The following is a 15993-nucleotide window of genomic DNA, read 5'->3' on the forward strand; positions in this document are numbered from 1 at the left end:
AGGAGGTCATTACGCCAACGTCTTTTTTGGGTCAGCTAATGAATCAGTTTTGGCAGCAATGCGAGACATATACATGCCTAAACAGTTACCAAACACTGACCATGACCTCCTACATGAAACCAACTCTTGGACCAAACCGAGCGATTCGTGAGGCCTTTTGTCAAAAGTACATAGTTTAATTTTCATGACCACATTAGAAAGGTCAAACACCAGCTGTGTCAACTAAATAAAGTCTGGAAAAGTGCAGGACATCAGCAGTCACATGTTTGGGTCGCTGTGAATTTGATTAAAAAGCTTCATTTCGACCGCATTATGAACATTCATGCCTGAAATCTAGTATCAGAACCACTGGACACTGAAAATTTAATAGCCATAATAAAAAAAATCAAATTAACCATTCATCCCATGGGGAACATTGAGATCCAAGGACATTTTAACAGAGGTCACCGACACTTCTGTCAGCATTGTGGACACATTTCTGCTGTTGTCTACTGTGTAGGAGGTTAGTCTTTACATCATCATGCTTTAATTGGGCTGTGGTGGTTAATTAAAGTTTTTAGCCAACAGGAGAAATCCAGCTGTCATACGGTATAAAAGAGACAAAGCGCGTGAGGATACAACAAGGTGAGTTCAGAAAGACGCTTCTCTTTGGTAAGTCTTCTCTGCACACAGATGACTTTGTTGATGAATCGCTGAAACTCTGCTGTTTTGAGTTCATACCTTGTTTTTTTTAGACATATAGACATATATTTCCTCAGTGTTGGCTGCTCTGTTGAGGGTTATCATGACTGGATCTGCTCTGGTTTCATTTCTCCTGGCCCTGGCCTGTGTACTTCTGCCGCTGTGTGCTGCTCAAGGTGAGTCGGATCATTTTTGGATCTTTTTATCTTGGTTCTGGTGGGGTTTTGGTTGGATTCAGTTTGTGATGTTGTGTGCAGGCAGCTGTGTGGGCAGATGTGGCGAGCCGTTCACCCGTGGACAGGTCTGTAACTGTGATTACAACTGTTTTGTCCACGGCGAGTGCTGCAAGGATTTTGAGAATGTCTGCACTGTTGGTAAGACTCTTACCATCTCACAATGAGGATTATTTTGTATTACTAATTTACTCGTTTTTGAAATTTAAATAGTAGTGATTAAATGAAAACAATGAATTTATGTAGTGACCAAAAAATATATATTTTTTATTTTTATTATTTAAGTATTTTTTTAAATTTGAATAATAGTAAAATGATCCATCAAGTTTGGGATCAGTAGGATTTTTAATTATTTGATTAAAATTTATTTGATTAAAAAATACAGAAAATCTAATTATATTGTGAAATATTATTATGATGTAAAATAACGTTTTTAATCTAATTTATTTCTGTGAACAAAGCTGAATTTTTAGCATCATTGCTGCAGTCTTCAATGTCACATGATTCTAATATGCTGATTTATTATAAGTGCTGGAAACAGCTGTGCTGCTTAATAATTTTTGGAACCTGTGATCATTTTTTCAGGATTCTTTGATGAATAAAAAGTCAAAATAACAGCATTTATTAGAAATATATATATTTTTTAACAATATACAGTACTGTTCAAAAGTCTTAAGAAAAAAATGTACTTTTCTTAATTTAGTGAATTTATATTCTTTCTTTTTTTTAAGAAATCAATACTTTTATTCAGCAAAGATGTGTTAAACTGTGATGGCAAAGACTTATATTGTTAGAAAATATTTATATTTTGAATAAATGCTGTTCCTTTTTAACATTTATTCATCAAAAATCCTAACTTGTGAAAAACAAGTTATCACAAGTTCCAAAAAATAAAAAAATAAAAAAATTGGCAGCACAACTGTTGCCAAAATTGATAATTCTAATAATAATTCTATAGCCTACATTAGAATGGTTTCTGAAGAATCATGTGACACTTAAGACTGGAGTAATGGCTGAAGAAAAATTCACCTTTGCATCACAGGAATAAATTATATTTTGAAGTATATAAGTATATTTTATATTGTAATAACATTTATGTTTTTTTCTGTTTTTGATTAAATAAATGCAGCCTTTATGAGCAAAAGCAAAAGAAACTTCTTTAAAAAAAACATTACAAGTCTTACTGATCCCAAACTTTAATTACAGAAATATTTCTGTAATTTGAATAAAAGTAAAATAGGTAGTAACCAAAAAGTTTTTATTTTATTTTAGAAAGCTAAAGCTCCACTACCTAGTCCAATTCATCTATTTTAATTTTTTATATATATATATATATATATATATATATATATATAAATAAAATTTTATCTATGTAAAAAGCCTTAAGATTTTTCATGTATAGGTCCAAAACTTTATAGCGACTATGAAAGTATTACTGTAATTAGTAACTGATATATGTACCTTAACATTTTGTAGATAATTTTTATGCATCATTTCTATAATGAGTTCATTTTTAAAACCTTCTCCTAATATTATTTTATTTGACACTCAAGAAAGGAAAAAACAGCACCTAAACTTTACTCAGAGGCCCAAACTAGAAAAAAAATCTCTCAGTCTTTTAGTAAGATAACAGGTAGTATTTCTTATTTTATTTTATTTTATTTTATTTTATTTTATGAGCAAAGCTAGTTTTAATTGTAGGGGCAAAACATAAAACAATGCAACACAATGAATCAGTGACGTACAAATAAATGTTCCTCAAAACCCTGATGTAACCTATTTATTACTGACATTTACGTAAAAAAAGGTTTGCTCATGTTGCTAATTTAGAGGCCCTGGAAATACATGTATCAAATGGGATCGGTCGATTTCATAGGGTTAAAGCTGTTGTGTGTAACTTGCAGGTGACTCCTGCAGGGGTCGCTGTGGTGAGACATTCCAGCGCGGTAGACAGTGCGAGTGCGATTCAAACTGTGTCCTCCACAACTCCTGCTGCCCCGACTACAACGAGCAGTGCGGTATGACACAAGACTCTTATCTGAACTACAGACTTAAAAAAAAAAATTAAAATAAAAAAAAAAACTCAAGGACGCACAATATAAAAACACTACCAAAAATTACTTGACTGTATAAGCTACTACTTAAAGGAGAAGTCTACTTCCAGAACAACAATTTACAAATAATTTACTCACCCCCTTGTCAAGATGTTCATGTCCTTCTTTCTTCAATCATAAAGAAATTTTGAGGAAAAACATTTCTGAGGAGAACATTTCAGCATTTTTCTTCATACAATGGACTGCTATGGTGCCCCGAGTTTGAACTTCCAAAATGCAGTTTAAACGCGGCTTCAAACGATCCTAAATGTGGTTGTAAACGTTCCCAGACGAGAAAGAAGGGTCTTATCTAGTGAAACGATCTGTTACTTTCATTTTTTAAAAATGCCATTTCTATACTTTTTAATGCCAAACACTCGTTGTGTCTTACTCCGCTTCGGCTGTTTTTGTCCCGGTTCATGACAGTTAGGATATGTCGAAAAAAACTCCCATCTCATGTTCTCCCTCAACTTCGAAATCATCCTATATCACTGTTTTACCTTTTTTGTTAAGGGTGTTTGATCATCTTTGCATGTTCACGTTGCAAAGACTGGGTCGGTACTTCTGCAGCGATGTAGGATGATTTTGAAATGATTTTTGAAGTTGAGGGAGAAAATACGATTGGAGTTTTTCGACATACCCTAACTGTCTTAAGCCAGAATACACAGAGTTCATGATGAGAAAGGCAAGATGAGCGTTTGAGATTAAAAAGTATTTAAACTGCATTTTTTTAAATGAAAATTAGCGATCGTTTCGCTAGATAAGACACTTCTTCCCTGGCTGGGATCGTTTACAACCGCGTTTGGGATCGTTTAAAAAAATTCTTTATGACTGAAGAAAGAAAGACATGAACATCTTGGATGACAACGGGGTGAGTAAATTATATGTGAATCTTTGTTTTGGAAATGGACTTCTCCTTTGATATCATCAGCAAATGTTCAATGTTCAAATGTTCATCATTTGTTCATCATCATCAGATGCTTTCTCCCAGATGCAAGCTGCAAGAAGCTCAACACCAAACAAACCAACAGGTATCATTTTAATGTTTAATCCTTTTTCTGTATGGTTGTGACCCATTTAGCAATTTGAGGAAGCCCATTAGTACTGATTAGCTGTAGATTCTGTAGATGTTATTTAGGAAAAGGTCATTCACTCAATCTACATCATGTTAGATATAACGTCCAAATGTCTTCAGTCCCTCCCAAAACCAAAACACCTAAGAAGCCTGATCTGAAGCCCCTCAGAGCACCTAAGAAGTCTTCAGACAGCAGGAGTGAGGAGGCAGGTACATGTAGCCCTATGTTTAGTCTGTGGAGGTTAATAGTGAAGACAAACTATCTCACTGATGACAGGTTACTAAACACAGTGTTATATAAACTAAAGAACAAATAAGATACTAAGATCCATTCAACAGCACAAAGGTAGAAGCAGAAGATAACAAACAGTTAAACAGAGTGTACTTTGGCAGAAAGAAGTCAGGGCCGGACTGGAACCCTGCTCTTTTCTCTTAAATTCAGATTGGATAATGACAAAATGTATTTTTATTTGCTGTTTTTTTAGATTATACTGAGCAGTGTATGGCAGCGTGTCTCGCAGCACAGCAAAACCCAGATCTCGTGAGAGATGGTAAGTTCAGACTTACATTTATTATTATACATAAGCCTCTTATGTTTATAAAGGCTGTGTTTATTTCATTAAATATACAGTAAAACAGTAATATTATGAAATACTGTTGCTATTTAAAATAACTGTTTTCTGTTTCGATATTCACATGTAATTTATTGCTGTGATGAGCAGCATTACTCCAGTCTTCACTGTTACATGATCCTGCATAAATCATTTTAATATGCTGATGTAGTGCTTATTAATCATTTTACTGCCACTTTCAAACTATTTAATTTGTCCTTGCTGAATATAAGTGTCAAGTTCTTAAAAAATATATAAATAAAAAAAATAAAATCAAAAATACAATTCTTACTGATCCTAAACCTTTGACCAATAGGTTTGGAATCATTAAGATTTTTAATGTTTTAATTATTATTTTTTTAAGAAGTTTCTTTTGCTCATTCAGGCTGCATTTATTTGATCAAAAATCCAGAAAAACACAGTAATATTGTGAAATATTATTTCAGTGTAAAATAACTGTTTTCTATTTTAAAATGATGGAATTTATTTCTGTGACGCAAAGCTGCAAATGAATTTTCATCATAATTACTTAAGTCTTCAGTGTCATGATTGTTCAGAAATTATTCTAATACGCTGATTTATTATCAACGTTGGAAACAGTTGTGCTGCTTAATATTTTGTTGGAACCTATGATACTTTTTCCCCAAGATTAATTATATAAAGTTAAAAAGAATAGCATTTATTTATAATAGAATTCTTTTTTAACAATATAAACTACCATTTAAAAGTTTGTGGTCAGTAATTTTTATTTATTTATTTTTTTTTTTTTAAAGAAATTCATACTTTTATTCACCAAGGATGTGTTAAATTGATAAAAAACTGAGACTTATATTGTTAGAAAAGATTTGTTTTGAATAAATTCTGTTCTTTCATCAAAGAATCCTGAAACAAGCATCACAGGTTCCAACAAAATATTAAGCAGCACAACTGTTTCCAACATTGATAATAAATCAGCATATTAGAATAATTTCTGAAGGATCACGTGACACTGAAGACTGGAGTAACTAATCACAGAAATAAATTATTAAAATATATGAAAATATAAAACCATTATTTTAAACTGTAATCATATTTCACAATATTACTGTTTTCTTGTTGTTGTTGTTGTTTTGTTTTTAGCATTTTCAATCAAGTAAATATTAAAAGAAGTCTTTAAAAAATATTAAAAATCTTACCAATCCCAAACTTTTGAACGGCAGTGTACATATGTCTTCTTTCTCTTTTCAGGGAGACTGATTAACTTTATGGCTCCATCTGATGCTGCATCACTTCCTGCTGGTGTCCCTCTGCCCCAGGACATCTTCGCTCCTCTGACGCCCACTGACATACCCGGTAACAGCATAATGTGTTTCCTTAAAAAGAATCAAGAATTAATTTGACTTTTAACTGGAAAGAGACAACAAATTCAAATTTATAAGAAAGTTAAATACATGTGAGCTGATAATCAAAATATATAAAAATACCCACACAGGTTTGGGTTCCAACCCTTCCGGTTTTCCTCTGCCAGAATCCGGCCCTGCTCCCGCAGCTGGACCACTACAGGCGGCAGGTCCATCCTCTGGCAATCCTCTAACCATCCCTGTGCAGGTTTCCCTCTCCATCAGTGGACAAGGTGACAGGCCGTCCAGCGAACCTGCCGCTGCTGGAAGTAGACCCAGCACTCTTGCAGACATCGCCCAGGCCCTGGCAGCCAGCAGCCCTGCAGCACCAGGCATAGAACCATAGAATTTGTTCACATCCCTGAAATGACCACCCATATACGGAAAATATTTGAAATTACTTAAATTCTTAATTAAAACTAGTTAAATTCTAATAAACTTAAATGTGAATATATGTGAACTATTAATTTCTGTTTTTTTAAGATGCCAACTCAAACCCTGATATCTGCAGTGGCCTTGCCTTTGATGGAATGGCAGCTCTTTCCAACAACTCCATCATAGTTTTCAGAGGTACATCTTCTGTATAAATGCACTGTTAAACACTGCCTTTTTTTCTAAAAACACTAATTGAGAAAAGTGCTATCCATCTCAGGTCACTTCTTTTGGCTGCTGAACCCCAAGACTAGAAGAGCCGGTCCTGCTCGTAGAATCACTGAAGAACTGGGCATCCCGTCTCCCATCGATACGGCCTTCACTCGCTGCAACTGCCAGGGAAAGACTTACATCATTAAGGTATCGAAGAACATGGAAAACCATCACTGACTGTGTTCACTGAACATCTATTAAATTGTCAGTTTCTCTTTTACTTAGGGTGACAACTACTGGGTTTTGGAGAACGGTGCTGTGGCACCTGGATATCCCAGATCTGTGTCCCAGGACTTCGGTGGGCTCACCGGTGAGATCACTGCTGCTCTGCCAATCCCAGCCACCAGAAAGAAACCAGAGTCTGTGTTTTTCTTCAAGAAAGGTGCTGACTGGAGCCCTCTGTGTCTTATGTTTGGTTCGAATAATTAGAAATGACCAAAATGAGAAAACTAATCATGATGTGTTTTCTCTAATCAGGAGGCACAGTTCAGAAAGTAACTTTTCCCTCTGGAAATGCCCCAACTTGCAATGGAAAGAAATCCAAAAATTCAGACAAAGCTTCAAAGAATGGCAAACAAGCAGGTAATGAATTGTTTTTTATGCTAAATCGAGGTAATCAATGCATTAAAAAGAGTATTTAAAAAGTATAGAAATAAAACTTATTTGTTCATTTTCAGTTTTCATTGGCATTAAATATTTTGGTAACTTTACAGTAAGGTTCATTAGTTAACATGAACTAAGAATTAACAATACTTCTACAGCATTTATTAATCTTAGTTAATGTCAGCATTTACTAATGCATTATTAAAATCACAAGTTGTGTTTGTTAACATTAGTTAATGCACTGTGAACTAACATAAACAATGAACAACTGTATTTTTATTAACTAACATTAACAAAGATTAATAAAAACTATTAAATGTATTGTTCATTCTGTGTTCATGTTAGTTAATACATTAAATAATGTTAAATAATACATTAACATTACATACAATAACATTAAATAACACATTAAATGACACATGTTGTAGTGTTATCAATATTTTTTACATTTTTAAAAATATTTTAGTATTTTTTATTTAGCTTAAATTTTATTTCAGTTTCATTTTGAGCAATTTTAGTACTTATTACGTTTAATTACCAAAGCAACATTTTCATCTAATAGTCGTTTTATTTTGTTTATTTTGAATAATAAATAAAATAAAACAATAAAAACACTTTCCAATAAGGTTCATTGGTTAACCGGTATCACGGACCAAGAATTAACAATATTTCAACAGCATTTATTAATTTTAGTTCATGTTAATTATTAAAATAAAAAGTTTTTTTTTTTTTTTAACATTAATTAATGCACTGTGAATTAACATGAACTAACAATGAGTTACTATATTTTCATGAACCAACATTAACAAAGATTAATAAATACTGTAATAAATATATTGTTCATTATCCATTCATGTTAGTTAATACATTAACCAACATAGTAATGGAACCTCATTGTAAAGTGTTACCTATATATATGTATGTATATATATATATGTATGTATATATATATATATATATATATATATATATATATATATATATATATATATACACACACACACTTTTAAAAAATATTTTAATTTTTTATATTTAGCTTTAACTTTTACTTCAGTTTTAATTTTAGTACTTTTTATTGCATTTAATTGCCAAAGCAACATTTTCATCTAATGATTATATTTTATTTCAGCTTTACCTCAAAATAAAAGCAGTAAAATAATAAAAATTTAGATAACACTTTCCCACTTTCCTTACTGTAAAGTGTTACCAATGTGTCCTTTTTTTTTTTAATAAATATTTTAGTATTTTTTTATCTTCATCAAATGGTTATATTTTTATTTCAGCTTTATTTCAAATAAAAAATAAAATAAAAAATAAATAAAACAAATATTTTAGGTAACACTTTCCAATAAGGTTCACTAGTTAACATTAGTTAACTAATTTAGTTATCATCAACCAAAAATGAATACTTCTACAGCATTTATTAATTTTAATGTTAACTCTTAAAATCAAAAGTTGTGTTTGTTAACGCACTGTGAATTAACATGAACTAACAATGAACGATTGTATTTTCATAAACTAACATTGATGACGATTAATAAATGCTGTAATAAATGTATGTTCATTCTTCGTTCATGTTAGTTAATACATTAACTAATGTTAACAAATGACACCATATTGTACAGTTTTACCAGATTTTAATAGGGTTCATTTTAGTTAACGTTAATGCTGCAACAGAAAAAATTTAATTTATTTATTTTACGATGTTATTCTAATCTGACAGAGATCCAGTTGTCAGGAGAGATAAACATCAGCCTCAAAATGAAGGGCTTCCCCACCCCTGTGACATCAGCCCTGTCCATGCCCAACCCCAGGAAGTCAGATGGTTTCGATTACTTTGTTCTCTCATGGCGTAAGTGACAACATTTGGTCGTGCACAATAAGAATTTCCTGTGTAATAAAAGCGAAGACTGACTGTAAGATTTAACTGTAAAATATGTTATTGAGTCTGATCAGTACATTTAAAGTGATGCATTTAATAACACCATCTCTATGATTAACAGCTAAAGTCCTGAACATCAAGATCAGCAGTGACCTGCCTGCTCTGACGGCCCCTGTCAGCCATTCCTCCCAGCAGAATGACATCAGCAAGTGGCTCAACTGCGCCTGAAAGACCAGCATGAAACAAACACCACAAGCAGCTGCATGGCGAGAAAAATTCTCCATTTATTAGCAAAACCATTGAACAGAGCGTCAGTATGATTACTCACAAAATATAAAATAATTTTGAACCAATGTTTTAAAGCACATTGAAACAAAACATTAAACAAAGTAAAACAGCAGTAGGCTGATTCTGGGTACTTTGAAGAGTCAATCACGAGCATGTGATCAGCGTTTCTGCTGGGCAGACGCTGTAACGGCGGGTGGATTTAGAAGGGAGTGCCTCTGTTGAGTCCTCGACCCCGACCTCCACGAGGCAAAACACCACCTACAGGAGAAGATTGAGATACAGACCCAGACAAATCAAATCAATTTTCATTGAAAATCTCAGATTTCAAATTTCCACAGAATAGACACCAAATATCCAATCAAGCGCAAACTGACAAAGGAAAAGCTTCTGTATGCATTTCATGTATTCTTTGCTTCATTAAAAACTGAAAAGTTTTAAAACCCAGTCTGTGTGGTTACTTTTTGTGAGGAAATGGGTGACTAATGATACAAGTAAGAGAATGGCTGTACATTGCCTTGCAAAAGTATTCATATTCATTTTGTTCACATTTTGTTGTTGCAGCCTTATGTTAAACTGCTTTAAAATTACTTTTTTTTTTTTTTCCCCCACATAAATCTACACTCCATACACCATAATGACAAAGCACAAACCAGGTTTGTAACAACTTTGCAAATTCATTAGAAAAAAAAAAAATGATTCCATTGCATAAGTATTCATACCCTTTTCTGGGACACTTTAAATTCAGCTCAGGAGCTTGCATATTGCTAAAAGATGTTAATACACTTTGAGTGGAGTTAAACTATGGCAAATTCATTTGAGTATAGTTTGGAAAGGCACAGACCTCTCAGAAAAAGTTCTAACAGCTGAAAATGCATATCAGAAAAACCAGGCCCGAGGTCAAAATAACTGCCTGTAGAGCTCAGAAACAGGCTTGCTTAAGTTCACAGATCTGGGGAAGAGTTAAAAAAAAAAAATCTGCTACACTGAAGGCTCACAGAAGCATGTAGCCTCCATTATCTTAGTGGAAGATGTTTGAAACAACTAGGACTCTTCCTAGAGCTGACCTCCGGGCCAAACTGAGCAATTGATGGAGAAGGGGCTTGATTATACTGGTGACCAAGAAGCTCTAGTTGAACTTAATGATCATATATGCAAACGGAAGAAACTTACAGAAGGACAAACATCACTGCAACACTCCATCAACCCGGTCTTTATGGCAGTGTAGCCAAACTCAATCCTCTCTTCAGTGAAGACACATGAAAACCCACTTGGAATTAGCAAAAAAGCACCTAAAGAACTCTCAGATTGTGAGAAACAAGACTCTCTGGTTTGATGAACATCAAATCCAAACATCATGTTTGAAGGAAACCAAGCACTGCTCATCACCTGCAGAGTACCATCCCAAAAATAAAGTGTGCTGGTAGCAGCCTCATGCTGTGGTCGTTGTGATTTGTCACAAATCAGTTTTTTGCTTTGTCATTATGGTGTATGGAGTGTAAATTGATGTGGGGGAAAAAAGTTATTTAAAGCAATTTAACATAAGGCTGCAACATAAAGGAAAAAAAAAGGGGGAAAAAATTGAAGGGGTATGAATACTTTTTGCAAGGTACTGTAGAAACAGATAAGTGAAAAATGAGGTCCTAACCTCTCCTGATGATCTGGTTTCTCCGGGGCAGCTGGTGTTGAGAAAGGAGACGGCTTGCAGGCTTGGCCTGACCAGTACTGGTGCTTGTATCTAAAAAGAGAATCAGGGTTTGTACAAGGTGCTTACAGTGCTTGAAGTACTTGAATTTGACTTTTTGAAATTTAAGGCCTGGAGAACCCTTGAAAATAGCAACATTCCTGAAGAGGTACTTAAAAAGTGCTTGGATTATTGAAACTCAGTTATCGGTGCCCCGATTTTGAACTTCCGAAATGCAGTTTAAATGCGGCTTCCAGCGATCCCAAATGCGGTTGTAAATGATCCCAGCTGAGCAAAGAAGGGTCTTATCTAGCGTAATGATCGGTTATTTTCATAAAAATAATAATGATTGGAGAAAAAATATGATTGGAGTTTTTCAACATACCCTAACTGTCTTGAGCCAGAATACACAGAGTTTATGGAGAGCAAGACAAGACAAGCGTTTGAGCTTAAAAAGTATTTAAATTGTATTTTTTTTTAAATGAAAATAACCGATCGTTTCGCTAGATAAGACCCTTCTTCCGCGGCTAGGATCGTTTGAATCCGCATTTAAACTGCATTTTGAAAGTTCAAACTTGGGGCACCATATCAGTCCATTATAAATGGAGAAAAATCCTGAAAGGTTTGCCTCAAAAAACAATTTTTTTATGACTGGAAAAAAAGAAAGACATGAACATCTTGGATGACAAGGGGGCGAGTACACTATATCTGAATCTTTTGATTTAAAACGTGATTTTGAAGCGGGTTCAGGAGTCATTTGATTTAGATCAGAACTTTGTGCATAATTTTATCAGTATATTTTTATTTATCTATTTATCTTTAAGAATTTGGATGACACTGTTTAATAAGTGAGATCTCTGACTGAAGTCCTTAAAAATCAAAAAAGCAGTGCTCAAAAAAAGTCCTTGAAAGTCCTTAGTAAATTGCTAAATCTAAGAATACAAAATTCACAGTACAAAAACTCCAAAATTACAAATATAACATGAAGTGTATAAATCGCTTGTTTTTCTGAAGAAACATTGTCCAACAGTGACACAGCAGGTAAAGTTACACCAGGATTTTGTGTGTCTTTCGCCTCCCCCGTTTTAACAGACACCCTAAAGTGTGTAATGGGTTTGGTTGGGGGTAATTGAGAATAACAAATAATATAATGACATTAATGGGAAGAATATATATAAAAAAAAAAAAAAAAAAAAAAAAAAATAGTAGTAAGTAAACAACTTGCACACTTAAGATATAACCACTTTAAGTCAAAATAAGACTTGAAGTGGCATGAAATCATGATCTGTGGGAGTTAAGTGAGTAATCACAAAAAACAAATCCAGGCAGCAAGTCTGCGAAATGGTGTGTACCTGCAGAGCTGGACGTGGGCTCTTGACTAGTGGAGGGCAGGCTGGCATCATCAGTCGGCTGTGCGGATTCCAGCTCCGACTGGCCCTCTAGACATGCCTCACTACTCGTCCTACACAGAGAACACACAATTACTATAACCCTACCGAATAAACTGAGCCGTTCTGAGGTAAACCATGAAACTCTGTTGTGAGTGCCTACCCTTCACTCTCAGCCTCCCCCACAAAAACGTCATCTCCATCGTCTCCCGGGACAGCTTCTCCTGGTGCATTCAAACTGGCGGTGGACGTGCTGACCATGGGAACTGACTGAGAGGCCGTCTCTGACACATCAGAGGGGTGGCTCTCTGTGAATACCGTCACTGTCAAGACAAATGAAAGGAGGAGAGCTGTTAGGTTTGACTGGGATATCAACCAAACAAACTTGACATGACTTCCACTAGCTGCTCACCTGGAGCAGCCACTTGTAGAGGGGTAGTGGGGACACTCCTGCCTCCAGACTCTTCATCATGAGCCGGCAGGAAGAGAGGACTTTCATACATGCCCAACCCTAAAAAGAGACGGGATGAATGTCAGGTATTATTTTGTGTTCACAGTAATTATACTAGACTGCTATATTATTCTAGAATATTTACAATTTATTCAATTAATTTCTCAAAAACATTACAATTTTCAAGCTGGAAACAATGAAATGTTATGAAAGCTCTCACTTATTTCATTTGACTGAAATGCAAATTTAAGCAATTGAATACTTTTCCATGCCAAATTTTGGATGAATAAAACAAAAGTAGATCAAGTGCACTTAAATCAAATCACAATATGGACTAGTGTCTCTGAATATTAAGCCGCTAAAATACTATTTAAATATTAATCTTGTATGTGAATGAATGGTTTAGTTCATACACTGAAGCGCACATAGCGCTTGTGGTATTTTTAGCCTCTTCAATATGACTACATGAACACAAGCAATCTCTAGAACTGCTCTGAGAGTCACTTCAGGAGCATTTTATTGTCATATCATATACAAACAGAAACTTAAAGTTTTCACACCAACCTGTCAAAATAAAAGTTCGGTTTAACTTAAAGAAATTGTAACAATAATATTATTTAAGGTAATGCTGCTGCTACTACTACTAACATTATAATTAAAACATTTTTGTTAAAACATTCATATTAAAACATCATATTTTTAAAACATTCTTTTTTTCAGGAATATTTACTAGATTAACTATATTTATTAGCACAAAAAAAAGAGCTGCACAGTATTTCTGAAAAATAAATACATACATTTTTTTTTAATATAAAGCTAATTAATTAGAGATGCCTTTGATTGTAAAAAAAAAAAAAAAAAAAAAAAGAAAAAAAAAAAAAAAAGAAACCATTAAAATGGAATCCAGAAAAATGATGGGGAACATAAAATTTGTTTAAAATAAAACTGGATTTGAATGTGTGTGTCTTACAGGGCCTTAAAAATGTAGTTTCTGTTAAACTTTTAATAAATTACAAAAAATAAAACAAACAAAAAAAAAAAAAAAACAATAATAATTTAACTCAAAATGTATTTTTTTTAAATAATTGATTTCTGTTTTTCCTGTTTTAATTTAGACAAAATAGTATTGAATTTTGAACCTTTAAAATGTATCACAGTCTCCATCAAAATATTATAAAGGAAAACTGTTTTCAACATGGATAAGACATGTTTCTTGAGCACCAAATCAGCATATTAGAATAATTTCTGAAGGATCATGTGACACTGAAGACTGGAGTTTCCAGGTTTGCCATCACAGGAATATTACAATTTACCATTTAAAATAACTGTTTTCTATTTTGATAATATTATTTCACAATATTACTGTTTTAGTATATTTTAGATCAAATAAATGCAGGCTTTGTGAGTATTAAAAAAATAAGTAAATAAATAAATAAAACTTCAAAAACAATCAAAAATCTTACCAACCACAAACTTTTGAACGGTAGTGCTTTACAAAATCTAAATTATATAATAATGAATACTGTAAAAAAAATATTGTTCAGTGTTGCCACAGAAACCAATACTTGAATCCATGGACATAAATGGCTCAAAAACCCAAACACAAAGGTTGTCATCACATAATCAAGGTCATTCGGAAACAATGTGAAAGCAGCGTTAGCATGTCTGTACTCACCTCCATGTGTGGCCAGATGGCTCAAGTCAGAATGAGAGGAGCTGGCCTGGGGCATCATATCCTCGGGAGGGCCGAAACGGAAGCGAGGAACTCCAGCCACCTGGGGGGAACTGAGATGGAGGGATGCATCATTAATCCAGGTGTTTAATGACGTGTCCCTTCATACTATAAAAGAGTAAAAGCTACATTGACTCACTGAATGGCTTCTGCAAAGCCATCTGTGCGGTGTGGCACGACAAGGGTGGGAGTGCTAGGAACCATTCTGTCATCATCATCAAAGAAATGTTGCTGAAGGAACCAAAACACTCTGTCAGAAATTATGAAGCACTAAAGATGCAGGATGTTTATACTGGTTAAACAAAATAAGTTCACTCACCATGCTTCCAATTCCAGGTGTGAGCTGGGGTGCACGACTCATCGAGGGCCGTCTGCTCTGTCCAGACTGCCTCTGCACAGAATAGTAGAGTCATCAAAATGATGTAATACAGAAAGTACTGGATTTATGTAGAAACAAATCAGAACTCTTGTTTTGAGCTGCTTTCAAGTATAGGACATGGGTCTATATACCTGCATGATGGGGGGGTCCAAGTTCAGGGACAGGGTGGATGTTGAGGCGCGGGGGTGGGGTGTGATGCGGTCTCCGGGGGGATTGGGGAAGACGTGGACCCAGAGAGGAAGTGGTGGTGGTGCTGGGGACTGGCTGGTGCTCTCTTACAGGCTCAGCAGGGAAGGCCTCCAGGGTGCTGACACTAGCTTCACCTGTGAACACACAGGTAACCTTTTCGGATGCTATATAAACAGATCTGTCACTTGAAGAGTTTATTTGCAAAAACAAATTCTGTTCACAAACCCCCTTTTTTTTTTTTTAAAGTGGCGTTTATCGGTTTTTGCAAATAAACAACTCACTTATTCCTAAAGGTTTCATAATGGAAACTTTCATAGTCTAGACTTGATTGTATAACCCTTTTTCCATGATGGGCTTGCTGGACTGAACAGGGAAAATGTAAAAAGTATACACTACCATTCAAACATTTAGGTCAGAAAGATTTCTTATTTTTGATTTTGTTTTTGCAAAAAATTAATAGTTTTATTCAGTAAGAACACATTAAAGTGATTAAAAGTGTCAGTAAATACATTTCTAAATGCTATTTATACTTAGATGAGTTTGTATACAGTCAAACAAAGTTTGCTTGAGAAAGCCTAGGCATAAAGTTTGAACAGCTTTAAGTTTAGAAGTTTTAAGTTTGAAATAATTAAGTCTTAGTTGAATAACTTTCAAAGCTGGAATGTTTGATAGATAGAAAAACA

The 15993-nt window shown here is 34.2% G+C and overlaps 2 protein-coding genes across 8 annotated transcripts in view; one reads left to right on the forward strand and one right to left on the reverse strand.

The window, feature by feature from the left end:
• The first annotated feature begins 332 nt into the window (after positions 1–332).
• Positions 333–9471, forward strand: prg4a (proteoglycan 4a). Of its 3 annotated transcripts, none has more exons than XM_051133732.1 (14): positions 333–624; positions 735–857; positions 939–1055; positions 2819–2932; positions 3985–4038; positions 4568–4633; positions 5921–6025; positions 6165–6404; positions 6556–6642; positions 6725–6864; positions 6943–7099; positions 7195–7299; positions 9044–9172; positions 9324–9471. In XM_051133732.1, the coding sequence occupies exons 2-14, from the start codon at positions 785–787 to the stop codon at positions 9428–9430; spliced, it is 1494 nt and encodes a 497-aa protein (XP_050989689.1). In that variant the 5' UTR covers positions 333–624; positions 735–784; the 3' UTR covers positions 9431–9471. The 3 variants fall into 3 exon arrangements, with proteins under 3 accessions (XP_050989689.1, XP_050989706.1, XP_050989697.1); XM_051133749.1 differs by having other exon boundaries at positions 614–624; positions 759–857; XM_051133740.1 differs by lacking the exon at positions 333–624 and adding an exon at positions 632–651.
• Positions 9472–9605: 134 nt separating this feature from the next.
• The window catches only part of tpra (translocated promoter region a, nuclear basket protein), a 30437-nt gene continuing 24049 nt past the window's right edge, over positions 9606–15993 (reverse strand). For 4 of the 5 annotated variants that reach the window (XR_007829572.1, XR_007829571.1, XR_007829574.1 and 1 more), the window contains exons 42-45: positions 15253–15444; positions 15062–15133; positions 14882–14973; positions 14686–14795 (exon numbers count right to left, since the gene is read on the reverse strand). Coding sequence is in view for 1 of the 5 variants with exons in the window: in XM_051133718.1 (XP_050989675.1) it covers positions 9690–9748; positions 11136–11225; positions 12524–12633; positions 12723–12882; positions 12972–13070; positions 14686–14795; positions 14882–14973; positions 15062–15150; positions 15262–15444 (992 nt within the window). In the remaining 4 variants the exon portion in view is untranslated. Of the gene's footprint in view, positions 9749–11135; positions 11226–12523; positions 12634–12722; positions 12883–12971; positions 13071–14685; positions 14796–14881; positions 14974–15061; positions 15151–15252; positions 15445–15993 lie in introns of those variants that run through there. The other variant, XM_051133718.1, reaches the window with a different exon arrangement.

Source organism: Labeo rohita, chromosome 2, assembly GCF_022985175.1.
Source record: "Labeo rohita strain BAU-BD-2019 chromosome 2, IGBB_LRoh.1.0, whole genome shotgun sequence".
NCBI classification, from domain to species: domain Eukaryota; kingdom Metazoa; phylum Chordata; class Actinopteri; order Cypriniformes; family Cyprinidae; genus Labeo; species Labeo rohita.